The 17,223-nt window shown below is 46.7% G+C and overlaps 1 protein-coding gene across 1 annotated transcript; it reads right to left on the bottom strand.

The window, feature by feature from the left end:
* Positions 1–2,747: 2,747 nt before the first annotated feature.
* AKR1A1 (aldo-keto reductase family 1 member A1) lies at positions 2,748–14,481 on the bottom strand. The gene is made up of 8 exons (XM_075287559.1): positions 14,382–14,481; positions 5,492–5,611; positions 5,260–5,411; positions 4,690–4,885; positions 4,413–4,612; positions 4,159–4,231; positions 3,656–3,742; positions 2,748–2,877 (listed from the first exon to the last, which is right to left on the bottom strand). Exons 1-8 carry the CDS (start codon positions 14,469–14,471, stop codon positions 2,812–2,814), a joined length of 984 nt encoding a protein of 327 aa, XP_075143660.1. The 5' UTR covers positions 14,472–14,481; the 3' UTR covers positions 2,748–2,811.
* Between the last annotated feature and the right edge of the window lie 2,742 nt (positions 14,482–17,223).

Below are 17,223 nucleotides of genomic sequence, written 5' to 3'. Positions count from 1 at the left end.
CGGTTTTCGGTGGATTCTCTTAATTTTTTAGGTTAAACACGTTTATTTTATGTGATTAACCTTTATAAAGCAAAAAATGTCTAAAAACTGCAGCGTGTGAACACGCCCTGATGTGAAGTCCTGCGGCTTGTATCGGAGGTTGTCAGGGGTGAAGATATGTTACTGTGTGCCTGACCGCCCCTGTGCCCGACCGCCCCTGTGCCTGACCACCCCTGTGCCTGCCAGTGTGCCTGACCGCCCCTGTGCCTGCCAGTGTGCCTGACCACCCCTGTGCCCGACCGCCCCTGTGCCCGACCGCCCCTGTGCCTGACCGCCCCTGTGCCTGCCAGTGTGCACGACCACCCCTGTGCCCGACCGCCCCTGTGCCCGACCGCCCCTGTGCACGACCGCCCCTGTGCCCGACCGCCCCTGTGCCTGACCACCCCTGTGCCTGCCAGTGTGCCTGACCGCCCCTGTGCCTGCCAGTGTGCCTGACCACCCCTGTGCCCGACCGCCCCTGTGCCTGCCAGTGTGCCTGACCGCCCCTGTGCCTGCCAGTGTGCCCGACCGCCCCTGTGCCCGACCGCCCCTGTGCCTGACCACCCCTGTGCCTGCCAGTGTGCCTGACCGCCCCTGTGCCTGCCAGTGTGCCTGACCACCCCTGTGCCCGACCGCCCCTGTGCCTGACCGCCCCTGTGCCTGCCAGTGTGCACGACCACCCCTGTGCCCGACCGCCCCTGTGCCCGACCGCCCCTGTGCACGACCGCCCCTGTGCCTGACCACCCCTGTGCACGACCACCCCTGTGCCTGACCGCCCCTGTGCACGACCACCCCTGCGCCTGACCCTGTGCCCGACCGCCCCTGAACCTGACCGCCCCTGTGCCTGCCAGTGTGCCTGACCACCCCTGTGCACGACCGCCCCTGCGCCTGACCGCCCCTGTGCCCGACCGCCCCTGTGCACGACCACCCCTGTGCCTGACCGCCCCTGTGCACGACCGCCCCTGTGCCCGACCGCCCCTGTGCACGACCACCCCTGTGCCTGACCACCCCTGTGCACGACCGCCCCTGTACCTGACCGCCCCTGTGCCTGCCAGTGTGCCTGACCGCCCCTGTGCACGACCGCCCCTGTGCACGACCGCCCCTGTGCACGACCGCCCCTGTGCCTGACCACCCCTGTGCACGACCGCCCCTGTGCCTGACCACCCCTGTGCCTGACCACCTCTGTGCACGACCGCCCCTGTGCCTGACCACCCCTGTGCACGACCGCCCCTGCGCCTGACCTCCCGTGTGTCTGACTACCATGTTTCCGCGGTTGTCAGGAGATCCCACGTTCTGCTTTTTCGGGTGTTTGGTCGCTGTTCACACGGCTGCACTACATTCCCTTCATTTCACATGGATGATTATTCCCATCTTCACAGACTTGGGTATATGAGGAGATGAGCACCCCCTGGAGGCAAAATGGCCCCGAAAAACAGGAGCGAGGCTTAGAAATAAAATGATAATGGTGGGAGGCGATGATGGAGAAGTTGCTGACGACCTTGTGGACATTTACCCTGTTCTGTTACTTGTAGTTCAGTGAATAGAACATTATTTATATTGCCCCGATCTGATACTTCTCCAAGCTGAGGGTTTGTTACACAGTATCAGTGCAATCCTCCACGCTCTGGTCTCATCTGATTTGATACTATGTATCAGTCTGCGGGTCATAGACGATTACTTAGTATGATACCACTCACAGCTTCTGTCCGTTACTATGTATCAGTCTGCGGGTCATAGACGATTACTTAGTATGATACCACTCACAGCTTCTGTCCGTTACTATGTATCAGTCTGCGGGTCATAGACGATTACTTAGTATGATACCACTCACAGCTTCTGTCCGTTACTATGTATCAGTCTGCGGGTCATAGACGATTACTTAGTATGATACCACTCACAGCTTCTGTCCGTTACTATGTATCAGTCTGCGGGTCATAGACGATTACTTAGTATGATACCACTCACAGCTTCTGTCCGTTACTATGTATCAGTCTGCGGGTCATAGACGATTACTTAGTATGATACCACTCACAGCTTCGGTCCGTTACTATGTATCAGTCTGCGGGCCATAGACGATTACTTAGTATGATACCACTCACAGCTTCTGTCCGTTACTATGTATCAGTCTGCGGGTCATAGACGATTACTTAGTCTGATACCACTCACAGCTTCTGTCCGTTACTATGTATCAGTCTGCGGGCCATAGACGATTACTTAGTGTGATACCACTCACAGCTTCTGTCCGTTACTATGTATCAGTCTGCGGGCCATAGACGATTACTTAGTATGATACCACTCACAGCTTCTGTCCGTTACTATGTATCAGTCTGCAGGCCATAGACGATTGCTTAGTCTGATACCACGCACAGCTTCGGTCCGTTACTATGTATCAGTCTGCAGGCCATAGACGATTGCTTAGTCTGATACCACGCACAGCTTCGGTCTGTTACTATGTATCAGGTCTGCCCAGGTTTTCCGCCTCTGATTGTTCCTGTTCACTTACAGCAAGCAGAGGCCTTAAAAATGATGAAACCATGGATGAGCTTCAGCCCTCCCCGCCCCGCCCTGCCATACATAGCATGGTGAGAAGACAATGATGCGACACGGGCAATTCCTTCAGACATCTTGGCTGTGCCATCCTCGGTAAGGAACAGCTGACCCCCCTCCCCCATTACTTTCATCTTCTTGATCTCTAATTTATAGAACGGCAAAAAATAAACCACAAAACATTCGCCACAAGATGAAGATTTATTGGACACCGAATACGGCAGAGACTGGCGAAGCGACGGCCACTTAGTACGGGTCATTGAATGGATACAAGGGGTGTCCGGCGTCCCGGGGGACCGACTTACCCGCCACCTGCAAAGAAACAACTGGTGTGATTGAGGAGAATTGGGAAGGGAGTGGAATGGGGTCTGGAAAAAGGGCGCCAGGGGGCAAGCAAGGACCAGAGCAGTAGGCATAAGGCAAGCGATGACTAGAGCAGCAGGCACCACAGGGTAAGAAAAGACCAGAGCAGTGGGCACCAAGAGACAAGCAAAGACCAGAGCAGTGGGCACAAGGCAAGTGATGACCAGAGCAGTGGGCACCAAAAGAGAAGCAAAGACCAGAACAGTGGGCACAAGGCAAGCGATGACCAGAGCAGTGGGCACCAAAATACAAGCAAAGACCAGAGCAGTGGGCACCAAGAGACAAGCAAAGACCAGAGCAGTGGGCACAAGGCAAGCGATGACCAGAGCAGTGGGCACCAAAAGAGAAGCAAAGACCAGAACAGTGGGCACAAGGCAAGCGATGACCAGAGCAGTGGGCACCAAAATACAAGCAAAGACCAGAGCAGTGGGCACCACAGGGCAAGAAAAGACCAGAGCAGTGGGCACCAAGAGACAAGCAAAGACCAGAGCAGTGGGCGCCACAGGGCAAGAAAAGACCAGAGCAGTGGGCGCCACAGGGCAAGAAAAGACCAGAGCAGTGGGCACCAAGAGACAAGCAAAGACCAGAGCAGTGGGCGCCACAAGGCCATGCAATAACCAGAGCAGTGGGCACCACAGAGAAAGCAGTGACCAGCTATCACTTCTATATGTCACATGGAAGTATTTCCCAGGTCTCCCCCGGACCCCCCAGTTTTCGGCAGACTCACAGTAATTAAGGGAATGATGTATCTCCAGTTCTTGTTCAGGGCTCCGATCTGCTTCATCTCCTCATCTGTCAGGCAGAAATCAAACACCTGGCAGGAAACAAGAGGAGCTGTGAGGAGAGGGTGCACAGCGCCACCCCTGGTATGGGTACAAGTCACCGTCCACTCATATCTGACCCTGGCACAGCCCGGCCGCAGGTACAGACTGATGTGACCGGGATCCAGCGGTGAAGGCTCTAGCCCAACCCAATCCGTGAGGCCACTGCAACATGATTACATCTATTTAATGGGACCTGGCGAGCCCCACCTCAAAGGCAGAAGAAAACCGGTCAGTAAGGTGACATAGGGGCCCGGCGGCTGATGTCCCACAAGAACCTGCGACTCTCCAGCAGCTCAAGACTTCAACTCCTAATATGCTCTGATGACAGCGGGACCTGCTGGATGTTGTAGTGTCCCAGCTGCTGAAGGGGCGAGTCATATATACGACAAGCACCGTGACCGCTCACCTGAAAGTTCTGCAGGATCCGGGACGGGGTGACGCTTTTCGGGATGGTGACGACTTTTCTCTGCACCTGCCACCTGCAGCATAAGAAAGGTGTGAAATCTCTACAGCCCGGGGCCACACGCCGGTAATCTCTACAGCCCGGGGCCACACGCCGGTAATCTCTACAGCCCGGGGCCACACGCCGGTAATCTCTACAGCCCGGGGCCACACCACTACGTGACACATTTCTTCTCTTGCTGTCTTCCCACCGTTTACCTGAGAAGGATCTGGGCCCCGGACTTGTTGTACTTCGTTGCCATCTCCACGATGGAGGGCTCCTCCAGCAGCACCGGATCCTCGGGTTTCCTCCAGCTGCGATCCGGAGATCCGAGCGGGCTGTAACCAGTAAAAACCAGGCCGTTCTTGTGACAGTAAGCGATGAGCTCATTCTGGGCCAGGTATGGGTGACACTCCACCTGTACACAAGAGGCATCCCCATGAGGCGAGGGCCACACACCAGGCACAGACCCCTTTCTACTGGGGCCACACCTACCTGCAGCACGGCCGGCTTCACAGCAGCGATGCTCAGCACGTCTTCTATCTGCTTTTTGTTGAAGTTGGACAGACCGATGGCCTTGGTCAGACCCTTCTCCACCAGCTGCTCCATGGCCTTCCAGGTCTCCTTGTAGTCCATGTAGTCGTACTGCAGGGAGCCATCTGGGTTTTGTGGAAAGATGTTATCTCCTCTCCTGAAACATGGAGGAGGATTAGTGGATCCTGCAGTTTCCTCCGCCATGTGTCTGGGATATTCCCAGAATTCATTTCTCACTATCCATTATTTGTAGCCCATCCATTCTATTGCCCTCTGGCCCAGCCATCCCCGATTCCCCAGCCCACCGATCCTGTCCATAATCTCTAGACCATTCATCCTCCAGCCCATCAATCCATCTTTCAACCCCCGGCCTGGCCCATCCACCCAACAGTGGCCCCCAGGCCCATCCATCCTCCAGTCCTATCTCACCACTCCATCCTCCACTTGCCCCCTGGGCCTGTCCATTCTCCACCTCTACCCCTCCGGCCCATCCACCTTCCATTTATGTTGGGGTTTCTATGGCAGACTAACTTGAAGGCGTAGGGCCAGTGCATGAGGTACAAGTCCAGGTAGTTGAGCTGCAGATCTTTCAGGGTCTTCTTCAGCGCCCCCTCCACATCCTCCGGGTGATGTTTGTTATTCCACAGCTTGGAGGTGACAAAAATGTCTTCTCTTTTTAACCCCTGCAAGTGACAGCCAGGATCGTGTTATCATCTACATGCAAAAAACAACTGGCAGGAATCTGCAAATCCCCAAAGTTTACCGCATCAGAGGAGAGACTCTCCGTAATGGCTTCTCCCACTTCTGTCTCGTTTCCGTACACGGAGGCGCAGTCTATGTGACGATATCCAATGCTCAGCGCGTATTTTACGGCATCTCTCACCTGTCAGCAGAACAGTCCGTGATACACAGGGGGATTATGGGACAAACCAGAGACTCACAGACAGACATACACAATCTTCTGGAGGCGCCATCTACAGTCAGCGGAAGAAACAACACCCCGCGACTGGAGCCATGAGGTCTGCAGGACTACTATGGGGGCTCCCCTGCTTGAGCAGTACATTCATTTCACCACCAGAGGGCGATCACTGATAGGAGGAAGATTAGACACGATCATGACACACATAGAAAAACCAAAAGAAAGGTAAAGACTCAGAATACGGAGGTCATTACAGACCAAGACTCATAATGAATGAAATATACAAACTGTAATATCACCACAATATAAAAGTATACCAAATATATCATGCAAATGGCGACAGCAAATATACAGAAATGAGCAGAAGTGTCCAATGTGCCCGAAATAGCAATAAAGTGCAGAAAATAGAGAGATGGACATATGTAACCCTATAGCACATGGACCGAATGGTCAGCAATCCAGTGAGACCCAAATACAGAGGAGATACCAACAGGATTAGGTAGAGGTGTAGTATAGTACATTGTATATACAGACACAACAGGATTAGGTAGAGGTGTAGTATAGTACATTGTATATACAGACACAACAGGATTAGGTAGAGGTGTAGTATAGTACATTGTATATACAGACACAACAGGATTAGGTAGAGGTGTAGTATAGTACATTGTATATACAGACACAACAGGATTAGGTAGAGGTGTAGTATAGTACATTGTATATACAGACACAACAGGATTAGGTAGAGGTGTAGTACAGTACATTGTATATACAGACACAACAGGATTAGGTAGAGTTGTATAGTATATTGTATATACAGACACAACAGGATTAGGTAGAGGTGTAGTATAGTACATTGTATATACAGACACAACAGGATTAGGTAGAGGTGTAGTACAGTACATTGTATATACAGACACAACAGGATTAGGTAGAGGTGTAGTATAGTACATTGTATATACAGACACAACAGGATTAGGTAGAGGTGTAGTATAGTACATTGTATATACAGACACAACAGGATTAGGTAGAGGTGTAGTATAGTACATTGTATATACAGACACAACAGGATTAGGTAGAGGTGTATAGTATATTGTATATACAGACAACAGGATTAGGTAGAGGTGTAGTATAGTACATTGTATATACAGACAACAGGATTAGGTAGAGCTGTAGTATAGTACATTGTATATACAGACACAACAGGATTAGGTAGAGCTGTAGTATAGTATATTGTATATACAGACACAACAGGATTAGATAGAGGTGTAGTATAGTATATTGTATATACAGACACAACAGGATTAGGTAGAGGTGTAGTACAGTACATTGTATATACAGACACAACAGGATTAGGTAGAGGTGTAGTATAGTACATTGTATATACAGACAACAGGATTAGGTAGAGGTGTAGTATAGTACATTGTATATACAGACACAACAGGATTAGGTAGAGGTGTAGTATAGTACATTGTATATACAGACACAACAGGATTAGGTAGAGCTGTAGTATAGTACATTGTATATACAGACACAACAGGATTAGGTAGAGGTGTAGTACAGTACATTGTATATACAGACACAACAGGATTAGGTAGAGGTGTAGTATAGTACATTGTATATACAGACACAACAGGATTAGGTAGAGGTGTAGTATAGTACATTGTATATACAGACACAACAGGATTAGGTAGAGGTGTATAGTATATTGTATATACAGACACAACAGGATTAGGTAGAGCTGTAGTATAGTATATTGTATATACAGACACAACAGGATTAGGTAGAGGTGTAGTACAGTACATTGTATATACAGACACAACAGGATTAGGTAGAGGTGTAGTATAGTACATTGTATATACAGACACAACAGGATTAGGTAGAGGTGTAGTATAGTACATTGTATATACAGACACAACAGGATTAGGTAGAGGTGTATAGTATATTGTATATACAGACACAACAGGATTAGGTAGAGCTGTAGTACAGTATATTGTATATACAGACACAACAGGATTAGGTAGAGGTGTAGTACAGTACATTGTATATACAGACACAACAGGATTAGGTAGAGGTGTAGTATAGTACATTGTATATACAGACACAACAGGATTAGGTAGAGGTGTAGTATAGTACATTGTATATACAGACACAACAGGATTAGGTAGAGGTGTAGTATAGTACATTGTATATACAGACACAACAGGATTAGGTAGAGGTGTAGTATAGTACATTGTATATACAGACACAACAGGATTAGGTAGAGGTGTAGTACAGTATATTGTATATACAGACAACAGGATTAGGTAGAGGTGTATAGTATATTGTATATACAGACACAACAGGATTAGGTAGAGGTGTAGTATAGTACATTGTATATACAGACACAACAGGATTAGGTAGAGGTGTAGTATAGTACATTGTATATACAGACACAACAGGATTAGGTAGAGGTGTAGTATAGTACATTGTATATACAGACACAACAGGATTAGGTAGAGGTGTAGTATAGTACATTGTATATACAGACACAACAGGATTAGGTAGAGGTGTAGTACAGTATATTGTATATACAGACAACAGGATTAGGTAGAGGTGTAGTATAGTACATTGTATATACAGACACAACAGGATTAGGTAGAGGTGTAGTATAGTACATTGTATATACAGACACAACAGGATTAGATAGAGGTGTAGTATAGTACATTGTATATACAGACACAACAGGATTAGATAGAGGTGTATAGTATATTGTATATACAGACACAACAGGATTAGGTAGAGGTGTAGTATAGTACATTGTATATACAGACACAACAGGATTAGGTAGAGGTGTAGTACAGTACATTGTATATACAGACACAACAGGATTAGGTAGAGGTGTAGTATAGTACATTGTATATACAGACACAACAGGATTAGGTAGAGGTGTAGTATAGTACATTGTATATACAGACACAACAGGATTAGGTAGAGGTGTAGTATAGTACATTGTATATACAGACACAACAGGATTAGGTAGAGCTGGAGTATAGTAACTTGTATATACAGACACAACAGGATTAGGTAGAGCTGGAGTATAGTACATTGTATATACAGACACAACAGGATTAGGTAGAGGTGTAGTACAGTATATTGTATATACAGACACAACAAGATTAGGTAGAGGTGTAGTATAGTACATTGTATATACAGACACAACAGGATTAGGTAGAGGTGTAGTATAGTAACTTGTATATACAGACACAACAGGATTAGGTAGAGGTGTAGTATAGTACATTGTATATACAGACACAACAGGATTAGGTAGAGGTGTATAGTATATTGTATATACAGACAACAGGATTAGGTAGAGGTGTAGTATAGTACATTGTATATACAGACAACAGGATTAGGTAGAGGTGTAGTACAGTACATTGTATATACAGACACAACAGGATTAGGTAGAGCTGTAGTATAGTACATTGTATATACAGACACAACAGGATTAGGTAGAGCTGTAGTATAGTACATTGTATATACAGACACAACAGGATTAGGTAGAGGTGTATAGTACATTGTATATACAGACACAACAGGATTAGGTAGAGGTGTATAGTATATTGTATATACAGACACAACAGGATTAGGTAGAGGTGTAGTATAGTATATTGTATATACAGACACAACAGGATTAGGTAGAGCTGTAGTATAGTACATTGTATATACAGACACAACAGGATTAGGTAGAGGTGTATAGTATATTGTATATACAGACACAACAGGATTAGGTAGAGCTGTAGTATAGTACCTTGTATATACAGACACAACAGGATTAGGTAGAGGTGTAGTATAGTACATTGTATATACAGACACAACAGGATTAGGTAGAGGTGTAGTACAGTATATTGTATATACAGACACAACAGGATTAGGTAGAGCTGTAGTATAGTACATTGTATATACAGACACAACAGGATTAGGTAGAGGTATACAGTCATGGCCAAAAGTATTGAGAATGCCACAAATCTCCTCTTGTCACATGATCTGCTCCCTCTGGTTTCTGTGTTTGTCAGATGTTTTTATCACATACAGAAATAGAATTGCAATCATATTCTGAGTAATAAAAGCTTATAGTGACAGTTAGAAGGAGTTACTGCAGCGGTGTAATATTTGCAGTGTTGCCCCTTCTTCTTCTTCAGGACTCTGCAATTCTCCCTGGCATGCTCTCAATCACCTTCTGGACCAAATCCTGACTGATAGCCGTCCATTCTTGCACAATCAATGCTTGCATTTTGTCAGAATTTGTAGGTTTTTGTTTGTCCACCCGTCTCTTGATGATTGACCACAAGTTCTCAATGGGATTAAGATCTGGGGAGTTTCCAGGCCATGGACCCAAAATCTCTCTGTTTTGTTCCCTGAGCCATTTAGTTCTCCCCTTTGCTTTATGGCAAGGTGCTCCATCATGCTGGAAAAGGCATTGTTGGTGGCCAAACTGCTCTTGGACGGTTGGGAGAAGTTGATCTTGGAGGACATTCTGGTCCCATTCTTTATTCACGGCTGTGTTTTTAGGCAAGACTGTGAGAGAGCCGATTCCCTTGGCTGGGAATTTACTATACTACAGCTCTACCTAATCCTGTTGTGTCTGTATATACAATATACTATACACCTCTACCTAATCCTGTTGTGTCTGTATATACAATATACTATACACCTCTACCTAATCCTGTTGTGTCTGTATATACAATATACTGTACTACACCTCTACCTAATCCTGTTGTCTGTATATACAATATACTGTACTACACCTCTACCTAATCCTGTTGTCTGTATATACAATATACTGTACTACACCTCTACCTAATCCTGTTGTGTCTGTATATACAATGTACTATACTACAGCTCTACCTAATCCTGTTGTGTCTGTATATACAATGTACTATACTACACCTCTACCTAATCCTGTTGTGTCTGTATATACAATGTACTATACTACACCTCTACCTAATCCTGTTGTGTCTGTATATACAATGTACTATACTACACCTCTACCTAATCCTGTTGTGTCTGTATATACAATATACTATACACCTCTACCTAATCCTGTTGTCTGTATATACAATATACTGTACTACACCTCTACCTAATCCTGTTGTCTGTATATACAATGTACTATACTACACCTCTACCTAATCCTGTTGTGTCTGTATATACAATGTACTATACTACACCTCTACCTAATCCTGTTGTGTCTGTATATACAATATACTATACACCTCTACCTAATCCTGTTGTGTCTGTAGATACAATGTACTATACTACACCTCTACCTAATCCTGTTGTGTCTGTATATACAATGTACTATACTACAGCTCTACCTAATCCTGTTGTGTCTGTATATACAAGGTACTGTACTACACCTCTACCTAATCCTGTTGTGTCTGTATATACAAGGTACTATACTACACCTCTACCTAATCCTGTTGTGTCTGTATATACAATGTACTGTACTACACCTCTACCTAATCCTGTTGTGTCTGTATATACAAGGTACTATACTACACCTCTACCTAATCCTGTTGTGTCTGTATATACAAGGTACTATACTACACCTCTACCTAATCCTGTTGTGTCTGTATATACAATGTACTATACTACACCTCTACCTAATCCTGTTGTGTCTGTATATACAATGTACTGTACTACACCTCTACCTAATCCTGTTGTGTCTGTATATACAATGTACTGTACTACACCTCTACCTAATCCTGTTGTGTCTGTATATACAATGTACTATACTACAGCTCTACCTAATCCTGTTGTGTCTGTATATACAATGTACTATACTACACCTCTACCTAATCCTGTTGTGTCTGTATATACAATGTACTGTACTACACCTCTACCTAATCCTGTTGTGTCTGTATATACAATGTACTATACTACACCTCTACCTAATCCTGTTGTGTCTGTATATACAATATACTATACACCTCTACCTAATCCTGTTGTGTCTGTATATACAATGTACTATACTACACCTCTACCTAATCCTGTTGTGTCTGTATATACAATATACTATACACCTCTACCTAATCCTGTTGTCTGTATATACAATATACTGTACTACACCTCTACCTAATCCTGTTGTCTGTATATACAATGTACTATACTACACCTCTACCTAATCCTGTTGTGTCTGTATATACAATGTACTATACTACACCTCTACCTAATCCTGTTGTGTCTGTATATACAATGTACTATACTACACCTCTACCTAATCCTGTTGTGTCTGTATATACAATATACTATACACCTCTACCTAATCCTGTTGTGTCTGTAGATACAATGTACTATACTACACCTCTACCTAATCCTGTTGTGTCTGTATATACAATGTACTATACTACAGCTCTACCTAATCCTGTTGTGTCTGTATATACAAGGTACTGTACTACACCTCTACCTAATCCTGTTGTGTCTGTATATACAAGGTACTATACTACACCTCTACCTAATCCTGTTGTGTCTGTATATACAATGTACTGTACTACACCTCTACCTAATCCTGTTGTGTCTGTATATACAAGGTACTATACTACACCTCTACCTAATCCTGTTGTGTCTGTATATACAAGGTACTATACTACACCTCTACCTAATCCTGTTGTGTCTGTATATACAATGTACTATACTACACCTCTACCTAATCCTGTTGTGTCTGTATATACAATGTACTGTACTACACCTCTACCTAATCCTGTTGTGTCTGTATATACAATGTACTGTACTACACCTCTACCTAATCCTGTTGTGTCTGTATATACAATGTACTATACTACAGCTCTACCTAATCCTGTTGTGTCTGTATATACAATGTACTATACTACACCTCTACCTAATCCTGTTGTGTCTGTATATACAATGTACTGTACTACACCTCTACCTAATCCTGTTGTGTCTGTATATACAATGTACTATACTACACCTCTACCTAATCCTGTTGTGTCTGTATATACAATATACTATACACCTCTACCTAATCCTGTTGTGTCTGTATATACAATGTACTATACTACACCTCTACCTAATCCTGTTGTGTCTGTATATACAATATACTATACTACACCTCTACCTAATCCTGTTGTGTCTGTATATACAATATACTATACACCTCTACCTAATCCTGTTGTGTCTGTATATACAATGTACTATACTACACCTCTACCTAATCCTGTTGTGTCTGTATATACAATGTACTATACTACACCTCTACCTAATCCTGTTGTGTCTGTATATACAATGTACTGTACTACACCTCTACCTAATCCTGTTGTGTCTGTATATACAATATACTATACACCTCTACCTAATCCTGTTGTGTCTGTATATACAATGTACTGTACTACACCTCTACCTAATCCTGTTGTGTCTGTATATACAATGTACTATACTACACCTCTACCTAATCCTGTTGTGTCTGTATATACAATATACTATACACCTCTACCTAATCCTGTTGTGTCTGTATATACAATGTACTATACTACACCTCTACCTAATCCTGTTGTGTCTGTATATACAATATACTATACTACACCTCTACCTAATCCTGTTGTGTCTGTATATACAATATACTATACACCTCTACCTAATCCTGTTGTGTCTGTATATACAATGTACTATACTACACCTCTACCTAATCCTGTTGGTATCTCCTCTGTATTTGGGTCTCACTGGATTGCTGACCATTCGGTCCATGTGCTATAGGGTTACATATGGACATCTCTCTATTTTCTGCACTTTATTGCTATTTCGGGCACATTGGACACTTCTGTTCATTTCTGTATATTTGCTGTCGCCATTTGCATGATATATTTGGTATACTTTTATATTGTGGTGATATTACAGTTTGTATATTTCATTCATTATGAGTCTTGGTCTGTAATGACGTCCGTATTCTGAGTCTTTACCTTTTGGTTTTTCTATAGGTGTACTTGGTATATCACGTTATCTTTCATGGACGGCCTCTATTTGGGATCACACGGAGTATAAACACCAGGTTTTTTCTTCCTTCTCATGTGCTAAGTTTTTTGTTATCATGATCATGACACAGCCTGAAATATCGCGACAGAACTGGAGAAGACTGATGTCCAGGGGGGCCAGAGGAGGGCGGCAGTGAGCGAGCAATAAGGTGTCATCTATCACATCACCAGAACAGGCGCTGTGTGAGCACTGAGCGACCAGAGCATACGGAGAGAGTGCAGCTCTGGGGTATAATACAGGATAGTAATTTATGGTGTCTGATGTGAATGTCCCCCGCCTGTAGCGCGCCGCTCATTGTAATGTACAGATGGGACCCTCACAGGTATAATAAGGGGCTGCACGTCAGATCTTATTCATGTATTCGGCGCCCGCATTGTGCGCACTTGGCGCTGCCCCTCACCGGGGCTATTGATCTGACAGCTGCGGCCTCTGAACCAGAGCAGGAAACACGAAGATCAAAGCGGAGACGGGAATAATGACCGCGCCAGAGAGGGAGCACGACCAAAGCGACACCGCCTGAAGAGAGGCCAGGACACTGGGAAAGCTGAGTGAGATATACACTGGGTTATCTACTATTCAGAGTCCTGGGGAAGTTGGGTGACAATATGCAGGGAGCCAGAACAAGCCTTAATGTCCTGAAGGGTTTTCCTGCTATCGGTATACGCCAGCAGAGGCGGCCGATCGGTCAGTGACTAAGTCGTGTCCTCACCTGGCCAGGGCCGCTCTTCCAAGTGCCAAGTCCGATGATCGGGATCTTCTGGCCGGTGTGTAAGGTCTCACACAGAACAGACGACGCCATGTTCACCTCAACCTGCAAAGAAAGCACAAGACAGGTGAAATCCAGTGTAAACCTCTAAGACGGCTCCTCAGGGATCCTCACCCAACTGTTCTAGCTTCTAACAACCCCTATCCCCCCCCCCGTGACTCAACCTAAAATGCAGCAATGTCCAGAAAGGGTTAATGAGCCGATTCCCTCCTGAGCACAAATCAAATGATCGGCCCGACCTCAAGTCAGTTCACATTACACTGAGGGCTGACTAACACCATGTGCCCCGGGCGCAACGTATACATGAGAGGGAGCAGAAGATGGCACCGGAGAGGAACCACAGGGGGGCAGTACACCTGTAATACTTGTGTACAAGCGCACAGCAGTGACTCAACTGCTCTCTGTTATCAGCCATGTCAGGAGAGGAGAGGCCGACTGTAGGACAGGAGAATACAATCTATTACTATCTGTTATCAGCCATGTCAGGAGAGGAGAGGCCGACTGTAGGACAGGAGAATACAATCTATTACTATCTGTTATCAGCCATGTCAGGAGAGGCCGACTGTAGGACAGGAGAATACAATCTATTACTATCTGTTATCAGCCATGTCAGGAGAGGCCGACTGTAGGACAGGAGAATACAATCTATTACTATCTGTTATCAGCCATGTCAGGAGAGGAGAGGCCGACTGTAGGACAGGGGAATACAATCTATTACTATCTGTTATCAGCCATGTCAGGAGAGGAGAGGCCGACTGTAGGACAGGGGAATACAATCTATTACTATCTGTTATCAGCCATGTCAGGAGAGGAGAGGCCGACTGTAGGACAGGGGAATACAATCTATTACTATCTGTTATCAGCCATGTCAGGAGAGGAGAGGCCGACTGTAGGACAGGAGAATACAATCTATTACTATCTGTTATCAGCCATCTCCATCCAGGTTACAGATCTGCCATTCTGAGACCCTTCCACATGTGACTGATCTCGGCCACTCCAGCACTGTTATAGTGGGTGGGTCGCCGGTTACTGTCCCTCTGAAATACAGGTGCTCTTCGGTGCAGGGCCTCTCTGGACTACACTTCCCATCATGCTCTACCAGTGTCCGCCCTGTTGGCTGCGGCCCACACTTGCACAATATCTCCAAGGCCACAAGTTCCCTGTTTGTTCCTCAACTTTGCATCACCTCTGGAAAAATGTTCATCACAGTCGGTGGTGTGGGGACTTATAGCAAAGATTGTGCGGGTGCTGCGGGGCGACCCCGATGTATATCTGTCATTCTTCCCATAAACTGCACCCATAAATCTCACATTATTACTGATGAAATAAACACGGTCATCCGGGGCCTCCTGGTTCATGAATAGAAATCCAGTTACAACTAACACCCCCAATGCCAGAATGTATGGCTGGGGAAAGCTGGGTGGCGAGCCATAAGGGCATAGTAATTGGTCTGTAAACTCAATAGTGGGGTAGAAACAAAGCGAGGGCTCTGGGGCCCGGTGTGTATAATAGGTAGACATTATAATGGCAGCCGCTATACACACAGACAGGCCTGGTCTTGCCTGGCACAGGTGGGTGAAGGAGGGGCAGCGGTGACTGGGTGTGTGCGGTCATACCAGGTAACCTAAGCACATAGTACATGGGCCGCCGCTCCCACATCACCAGCTCAACCTCGACATAAGGACGTCCCTTACAGATGCCCCAGTGATGCCGCCCTCAATACTTCTAAATTATACAGATATCCTAACATAGAGGGAACCCTTCCATAGTAAAGCCCCTGCAGCTCATGGACAGGAAACCCCATAGTCGTCACATGAGCATTGTGATTCTGAAGTGTTATGTCAGCAAACCCGGCAGGATGAGCGGTGCAAAGGGTCACCAGCCCCCCCCCCCCTCCTGTGCGGGGAAGGAGGGGGGGGGGTTGGGGGGGGGAATAGGAGGGCCATCATGTCCCCATCCCTGGCCTCCTCCACGTGCCCCCGGACTCCACCACGTGCCCCGGACTCCACCACGTGCCCCCCCCCCCCATCCCCGGCCTCCTCCACGTGCCCCCCTGACCCCATCCCCGGCCTCCTCCACGTGCCCCCCTGACCCCATCCCTGGCCTCCTCTACGTGCCCCCCTGACCCCATCCCTGGCCTCCTCTACGTGCCCCCGGACTCCACCACGTGCCCCCCCCCCATCCCCGGCCTCCTCCACGTGCCCCCGGACTCCACCACGTGCCCCCCCCCCCATCCCCGGCCTCCTCCACGTGCCTCCGGACTCCACCACGTGCCCCGGACTCCACCACGTGCCCCCCCCATCCCCGGCCTCCTCCACGTGCCCCCCTGACCCCATCCCTGGCCTCCTCTACGTGCCCCCGGACTCCCCCACGTGCCCCCCCCCCATCCCCGGCCTCCACCACGTGCCCCCGGACTCCACCACGTTCCCCTGGCCTCCTCCACGTGCACCCCCCCCCATCCCCGGCCTCCTCCATGTCCTGCCTTAGTATTATAAACTGCAATGGAATATTTCCAGGAAAGGGTCAAATAAGTCAAAAACAGCAGGAAAGTCTCCACAGAACAAAAACCAAATTGCCCGGGCAGAAAATACCCCAGGATGCAACGGGAGAAGACGACTCACAGCGTTCTAGGCTCCAGAGCTGCGCTTCACGTGGCCGCAGACCTAAGAGAGACTCACCTGTGACCCCGGCACCTGCTGATCTTGTAGGGTGTGTGCGGGGGCAGGAGCGGCCACTCTACAGCCGGGATCAGGGGCCGCCATAACACCAACGCCAAACTCCCTCC

Source organism: Leptodactylus fuscus, chromosome 9 (assembly GCF_031893055.1).
Source record: "Leptodactylus fuscus isolate aLepFus1 chromosome 9, aLepFus1.hap2, whole genome shotgun sequence".
NCBI lineage: Eukaryota > Metazoa > Chordata > Amphibia > Anura > Leptodactylidae > Leptodactylus > Leptodactylus fuscus.
The sequence above is the reverse complement of the archived record's forward strand: the minus strand, read 5'-3'. Positions and strand labels throughout refer to the sequence as shown.

What these genes read in the sequence shown, in the direction of transcription:
- AKR1A1 (XM_075287559.1), bottom strand. Translation starts at nt 14,471, where the DNA reads ATGGCGTCGTCTGTTCTGTGTGAGACCTTACACACCGGCCAGAAGATC. An exon ending in GGGGCCCAGATCCTTCTCAG is followed by an intron (nt 4,232 to 4,412) that starts GTAAACGGTGGG and finishes CTTATGCTGCAG; the next exon opens with GTGGCAGGTGCAGAGAAAAG. An exon ending in ACATCATTCCCTTAATTACT is followed by an intron (nt 2,878 to 3,655) that starts GTGAGTCTGCCG and finishes GTTTCTTTGCAG; the next exon opens with GTGGCGGGTAAGTCGGTCCC.